General features: G+C 37.2%; 1 protein-coding gene across 1 annotated transcript; it reads left to right on the forward strand.

Annotated features, from left to right (window-relative positions):
• The first annotated feature begins 63 nt into the window (after positions 1-63).
• On the forward strand, positions 64-4,544 carry LOC108556466. The gene is made up of 8 exons (XM_017912598.1): positions 64-211; positions 265-503; positions 566-1,793; positions 1,852-2,033; positions 2,091-2,321; positions 2,375-3,631; positions 3,690-3,905; positions 3,967-4,544. The coding sequence occupies exons 1-8, from the start codon at positions 94-96 to the stop codon at positions 4,504-4,506; spliced, it is 4,011 nt and encodes a 1,336-aa protein (XP_017768087.1). The 5' UTR covers positions 64-93; the 3' UTR covers positions 4,507-4,544.
• The last annotated feature ends 3,593 nt before the right edge of the window (positions 4,545-8,137 follow it).

The following is an 8,137-nucleotide window of genomic DNA, read 5'->3' on the forward strand; positions in this document are numbered from 1 at the left end:
AATTTGGTTTTTACTTGATTCTTGAAATTACCAACCGGTTAGGGGATTCAGGTGTCAACAAAACCACGTGTAAACATAATTCAAATTCCGAAGATGCCTCCGAAGAAGGTTAACAAAAATACGGATCTGTTCGAGGATAGCTTGGACGAAAATTCCGACGAGGAAGATGTCGAAGGAAGATCTCTGCGAAAGAGGTTTCGTACACCAGAAGGTAATGTGTCTGGAACTTTTGTAAAATGCAAGTTTTAACCTTAAAATGTTTAGATATCTTTGATTTTCTTGACGATGATGATAAGCCCTTCATCAAGAGGCTGAAATTGGCCGAGGTTTTCTATAAGAAAGAGAACTTTGATGTTCAGAATAGGGAAGTGGTGTTGCTGACATGGATGTGTGGAAATGAGCAAACTGATGCCAGGAATCTGAAGACATGTTTATCTTGGGTGCAGTCTGAGAGATTCAAGAATCTGGACATTCCACCACAGCAGAGCAAAGCTTTGTTACTGGTAATTATAGTTTTTGTGTTTTGCCACATGATTTTTATTTAAATGCATGTTATTTTTTTTAGGCAATTTTGAAGAGAGTAAAGGAGTGTGAAGATTATGAAAGTGAGCAACTGACTGTGAGCATAATTTTGCATCTAATGAACACACCATTGCTGAACAAGCAATCTTCCTTGACATATTGCGCTTTTGTTGGGGAACTTATCAATAATATAGAGCATGATGATTTGCTATTAAATTTACTGCAATCACCACAATTGAGAGGAAATTTTATGCGGCCGAAATTTCTTCAGAATTTCATTGAATGCATCGTGATACCTCTTAGTAAAAATGGCTCAAGATACGAGAAAAATCAGAGCGTTTATAAAGAAATATCTTCATTCGTCACGTGGGGATTATTTGGCTTTAAATTTCAGTATTTCAACGAATATATCAAATCGATGTTTGAAGAAACCAGCATTAGGAATGACTATAGTTGTGCTACCATTTTATTTGCACATCTCACTAATATGTATAGTACAAAGAATGCAGAAATAGCATACAAATTAATTTTCGATACGTTCTGTGAATCATCTCACGCCGATTCTCTAAGTAAATTCAGGTTTTTCATTTTGTTGCTGAAACATTTAGGATTTAAACTGAAAAAGCATTTTAAGATGGTCGATGGAGTGGATGGTATTACAATTGCGAAAAGTGTTTGTGATGTTCATAGCTCTATGAGAATTGCTTCTAGTCTTTTCGCGAGTTTTGCGAAACATGAAATTTCCGGTTACTCCTCCATAAATGGTATTAATTTGAACGTGTTTTGTACTGAGTACTTGAAATTTATTGTCGGGAGCTTTGGGGAGGCGGATGTAACGTTGCTTGTACAGATTCGGAGCGTGATTAAATTAAGTCCAACTTCTATAGAGTTGGTCGCGGGGAAATTACTGCAGTTTATCATGAGAGCGGACGTCGTGTCTTGCGGAGATGTATACAGGGAGGTACTCAAAGATATTATGATCGTGTATAGTAAAATGCACAGGATCAGGCAGTTGATAGACACCATCATCACGTGCTTGAAGTTCGATGGAAGCGAGAGTATCGCATCAAAATATTCTTTCTGCAAGAAGTTGGAGGTGACGAGTCCAAGGAATGAAGTCAACAGGATTGAAAATGTTCTCACGGAGGATATTTCCGAGTGCTTCAAGGAAGGAGTGACCAAGTTAAGTTACTCTTTGGCAGTTGAAGTCTACAGCATTTTCAGGAAAGGCATCAAAGAGATATTGGAAAATTTCAACGATTTGGCTACAGGTAATTTATAAATCCAAACTTATTAGTTTATACTAATATTTATGAAATATTTTTTTAGATATAAACAGAGTGACTTATGTGGAAGTTCTTTGCACTTTGATGAGTGATTTCTTCAAAGCTGTGAGCATTTCTGATCGTAAAGTACCGAAAGCTACGCAAATGGAGTTTTACAATTACATGAATGATGATAAATCTGAAATATTAGGAAAATTCGGTGAAGCGCTTTTGCAATTAAAACATGTAAGTATATAATAATAATTTAATATTAACTTTTGTTACAATGTGTGTTGTTTTCAGTATCAAAACTTGATTTCGGTTTACTTGAATTTGTGCTACAGCTGGGGCGAGTTGTACATCCTTTTGAATCATTACTCGATGCTGGAAGATATAAAGTTCGTGCCGATGCAGAGCAACGATAATTCCGTTTTCAATATAGTCTACTTGCACTCGTATCTGTCGACGGCGAAATGGAACTTGATTTACGAGAGGATCGAGAATTTTGGATCGTTGCCTTGCCAATTAATTATGGTGATTTGCTTTACTATAATAGTTTAACATATTTTAACTTTTCTTCGTTTTAGTTTAAATTGTGCATTCAAAAGTTGCGCGCTATGATGATATTTGAGGCGGACGGTGTCAACGAAGAAGTCGAGACCAATTTGATGAACTATTTAGTGCACATGCTCGAGTCGAATGGAAATTTTACGAACATTTTGCGGAATTTCGTGATCGGAGATAGTCTCTGCATGCTGTATTTGCTGCCGAAGATGAAGGGGAAAATATTGCGTAGGATGGCCGGAATATTGTTGTGGGAACCGTGCGAAGCTCTGAAGAGCTGCGAGAGTTTAATCGAAGCTATATATTTCGTTTGTCTGGAGGAGATCCATAAGGTTTATGGCGACTTCAGCAAATCGGCGGTCGTTCAGTATTTCGGTAGATTCAAGCGAGCGGATTTCATGCACAACTCTGATAAATCAGAGGTCATCGCAGAAGCCTTGAACTCGATCAAAGTTAGCAAGAAGGGCTGCTCCATAGATGTGGCTGTTCTTAGGCGTGTGATCGACGTATTTAAATTTTACGATGTTTACGGCTTGCCGGAGAACGCGCTGAAAATCACCGTTTGGTTCATGTATTATTTGATGATGGATCTGAAGATTGCGGAGGTGGAGGCAGAGAAATTACCAGCTCTGCAAAGTCTACGAAGCGATGTGGAGGGTATTTTTGCGGGGTTGTACTCATCGCATCGGATTCCCGGAAACGTGCGCAACAAGAAGTTATTGATGAACCTGATGTCTTTGAACATCAAAAGCACATTCAAGTACGTGCGTCAAAACCAGGATGCGTTGAGAGATATCGCCGAGGTTCCGCTCGACGGCAACGTCAGGGTCTGCACGAGTTTGCTAAGCAGTCATTTGGTTTCTGATGTAAGCGAAAATGATGAGATCTTTAATGAAATCGGAGAGAAATTCATCAATGGTATCGATGAGTTTTGCAGCGAGGATTATATCGAAATGTACTGCATATTCTATAAATACTACTTGAAGGATAAGAAGAAAATGAAGATTATTAGGAGGAAGGTGGATGTGTTCAGAGATTTAGTGGTGGCGAATAAAATAACTAATATGAAAGCAGTTGTCGATATCCTCAAGCTATTTATGAACCATCACGTAGAGAAACTGGACGACGCTTTTATTCACGAATTGTGGAAGAAGGTTTGGAATAATGCGGAGCTGGAAGAGAACGTGCAAGGTTACGGGGAATTGCTGGGATATCTTTTAATTTGCGTTAAGAGCGACGAAAAGTTCGAGGAGTTGCTCAACGATGTTAAGACCGTGATGGTAAGTAAACTTTTTAAAATATACAATTGATATTTATATAAAATTGATGTAATTTCAGAACAAATCGGTGGCCAGTGTGAATGGAAAACGATTCAACAAGTTGGTTGCAATTTTGGATGCTACGATGAAACAGAACTTATCCAATTACAAGCTGAAATCGTTGTACGCTTTAATTGTGAACTTGGCGCTGCATTTGATCGTAGAGGATAAAAGCGATATGTTGGACGGTATGTTCATTCCGATGAGGCGTTTAATAGCGATGGACGAGAAAAGGGTCGGTATTTCATTAAATCCTCATGTATCGATCTCTAAATATATGTTTTTCCAATTCACAGCATATGCCCACTGCGCGTACAATGGAAGCCATCTGCATGCTGGTGTCAAGAAAGCTGGAGTCGACTTCTCCTCATACATTTAATGCTTGCGCTGATCTCTTGAGGACACTTTTGTTGAATCACAAGCTTCTGTGTCACGATCGAATGCCTTCAATTCTGAACCAATGCAGGGCTTTATTCGAGGAACTCTGCACCATGAACAATCAGCTGGAGAAGGCGGATAAGCAGCAGGTGGAGGCGGTGCTCGGTTGCGCTTACGCCTTCGAGAAGCTAATCGCTTCCATCAAGATGTCCAAAGAGACGGTGGACAACAACATCGCCGTCTTCATCATAGTAGACATCCTCAAGCGCTACGAGGAAGTTACGTTTAATCCGATCGTTAAAATTTCTGTAGACAATTGCGTTTTCCATCTGCTCACAAGGTGCGATGCCAGATCCAAATTATACCTGGAAAGCGTTCTATCGCCTGCATCCACGGAGATCTTCAACGACTTGAACACCACCTTCAGGAAGCACTACCTCTACATGGGCGCTTCATAAACATTTTACAAATCATTTATTGACTTGATCTATGTGTATATTAGTTATAATTTTAAATATTTTATATAAAGTGTTGAATTAAGTTGTTGTAAATAAATGTTAACTTAACAAATTAAATCGTTTTGCTGAAATTTAATAAAATCAAATTTGACTGAGTAAATTTTTTTTAAGAAATTTAAAATTATAGAAATGCAAATAGAGTTGCCTATACTTCAAGACGGAACGCGTCGGAACTATAAAGAGATTTCATAATGAAGAATTCCTTTATATTTAATGATACAATTTGTATTAGATAATTTTTATATAAGAACTTAAGCATCAAAGTATATTATTTTCTTTATATGCAATATTAAAAATATTACTTGAAAATTTATTTTATAATTTTTTTTTTTGAAAAGAAAATGTTGCAAAATTATAATTTCATCAATAAATTAAAATCTAATATGATGAATTGGATATGTGAATTTAAAAGTGATGAGAGAAATAGGATATAATATGAGAGTAAAGATTGAATTCAATAATTTGCTAGTGGTGAGAATTGTCTTGTCATGAAATGATCTTATTAATATGTAAAATGTGGTAAATGTACAACGTGTTATATTTTATGAAAATTTTTCTGTAAAAGTAACGAAGCGGTTTGTGCATTATGAATATGCAAATTAAAGCTGATTAAATGGGGAATTAAACAAGGGTATTTACGTATTAGCATAAATCGTGTACGCTCTGTCGCGAGGATTCGAACATGAAATTGTTGTTTGCAAATTGAACGGTTTTGAGGGAATTTACAGGAAAAGTAGTTGCGGGATAACGAAATAAAATGTGCAGAAGTGATGAGAAATTGCGGATAATAGACGTAATTGGTGATGCGGAACCGAGAAAATGAATCCTTTCCAAAAAGGATCGTAGCTCCTAATGCATCCTTTTTTTTTTTATTTCGTTTCGAAGTCCGTTTCAGCGCTGGCCGCGTCCGACGAGGGTGGTTCTTCGTCGAAGAGAAGGAAGAAGTAGTCTCGTCACAAATGAATTGATACATTTTATTCAGTTGATGTATGGGGGCGGAAAGTTTTCCTTGTAAGACAAACACACAACAACGAACATTAATGAAATGTCGCGTCCGTGTTTTCCTCATCGTTTCTTGTTTACTCGGATGATTCTCCAAACGTTATTTGTTACACACTGCTACTCTATATAGATATATTTCTTAGAGAGGAATGGATCCGAAAGAGGAACTAGATGGAAAGATACACGAGCCAACATCATCAATACATCGACTCCAAAAAGGCAGCATCAAAAATAAACCATATATATAACAAATAAAAAAACAACAACACACATACAACTCAAACTCTTTCTCTTCTCCGAGAAGAGGGATGGATGAAAGTGGAGCAGCAACAACAAAAAATCGCCAGCGTCACATCCGGTTTCACAAAACGCGAATCTAATCCCGGGGATCAATTAACCTAATTGATTTGGTTCTATTACATTTTTTGATTGAACGTTTTTCCATATATTTTTTTTCGCTGACGAGAGAGGAAAATAACAACACACACACACACACTCGTATATCAACCCCATATGCCGCCGCACAAAACCCATTGATTTTGGATTGAATAACCAACATGTGCAGCCAAATGGAAGGATTAAAATACTTTTCAGTTACAATAACAGATGCCCGTTTTTTTCTTTTTCACTAATCCCAGTCGCAGATTCATACATTTCAATGAGTTCATCTCCTCGAACCCGTCTGCACTGCTTGTTACACTTATTACATTCCTTCATCATTCGGTGATAATACACAAATCGATTTTTCAAAATCAGAATAAATTATTAAAAATTCAACATAAATTTATTATGAAACGATATTTGAACTAAAATGAAGCTATTTATTGAAATAAAAAGAGAATATTTTCTGGAACATCGCCAAAAGCTGCATTTCACAAATATTGTATAAATCCATATACTTTTAGTTTAGTTTTATATTCATTACAATTACAGTGGAACCTCGTTTAACGAGCAAAATGAATTGTAAGAAAAATTACTCGCTTAACGAGCGATGTTTCGCATAACGAGTGACGATGATAAGAGAAGTCCTGGATGCGCGCCTGTTACATCATTTTTAAAACTTGTGTATTTTTGAATATGTTTCACTGTACGAGTAAAAATCCTGAAATTTTGCTCGTTAAGCGAGGTTCAACTGTATTAGTTTTTAACTAAATATGCAAACATTTTTGTTAGAAATACTGTTAACAAATAAATTATAAAATTAAATGTGCTAAATAATTTGCGTGTTTTTCTTCCTCTTCTTCATAAAACTACCAACTTTTCAGACTGAGTCATGAATATGTAAATTGGAGTTGAACGCAAAGGGCGCAGAAGGAATGTTCTCGTGTACAGGTGAACGTGTAGGAAATTTGATTTAGCGCGATTGAGGAGAATTTGATTGTTGCGCGTTGTCCGGAACGTACGGACGGCCGGAAAAATGGTGTGTGTGTGTGTGTGCTTCCGGGTGGTATCTGATCTACATTTCCGGTGTTATTGTGCCGTTGGAAAAAAAGAAATAAGCAAAAGCGGAGAGTTGCAAGAGGGAGAAGAAAGAGTGGTAGAAGCAAGCTGCGTACGACAACATCAGCAGCAGCAACAACAAACAACAATTGTTTCGAGTCCGGACGGCTCCAACCGAAGTGCATCGGCATGGAACGGTGTCGGTCCGCTTATCACTGGAGCGCCAGTAGCGTCGCGACGCCCGACTGTGCTGGATCTCCTGCGGCGCAAGACGCAACCGACTACAAGACGCAAAAGAGAAGAGAGCACGGAGAAATAAAATTTGTTTTACTTTGTGCGTTGCCAGCAAGTTTCGATGCTGTTGTTGTTATGTGATTTGTGCCATCACCCCAAAGAATAAAAACAAAAAAACAAAAAAAACGAAATCCAAAGAAATAAACTAAAGACTAACAAAAGAGAAACAAACAAAACAAAAACAATGTCGTCGAAAGTTTTTGGGATTTTTACAGCACTCCTGATCTTGCAAGGTATTTAATCTTAATTTTACAGTTTTGTTTTTTTATATATATATCCTAAGGATTTGCGTGCGTAACGATGAACGTCGGCATCGATTAATCCTAATTATCGGAGATTTCGCACGAAAACTATCGGACCTAATTAATTCCAAACCGTTACCCGACCGTTTTATTGGCTGCAGCAGGGTTAATAAACGTCTCGCATTTCATTCCTTTATTTTCGTTTCTTGCATTCTCCCAAATGAACAATTTTTTTTTTTTTCAAGAGAAAACTTTGCGGCGAACAATAACAATCTTCGTTTATTGACTTGAACTTTCTGCGAAAGCATTTCGACATTATCAAGTAAAGTGCACAGCCGCATCGCATATACCGCAATTTATATATGTATGTTCAGACCGGAAAACAAATACGAATATACATTACATACCGTTCGTTCTTATTAATCAATTAAAGTTGTAACTTGTTGTTTTCATTTTCTTCCTAGCTTGTTATTCGCAATATGCAAATTGAAAAAGTGGGAAGGGTTTGTACGAAATATGCATACGGTTTCTCTCCTTTTATTTGCATACTCATTATCCGAAATAGATCTCTTCGTTCATGAGTTACCGGCGTA

Source organism: Nicrophorus vespilloides, unplaced genomic scaffold (genome assembly GCF_001412225.1).
Source record: "Nicrophorus vespilloides isolate i.1.1-1 unplaced genomic scaffold, Nicve_v1.0, whole genome shotgun sequence".
NCBI lineage: Eukaryota > Metazoa > Arthropoda > Insecta > Coleoptera > Silphidae > Nicrophorus > Nicrophorus vespilloides.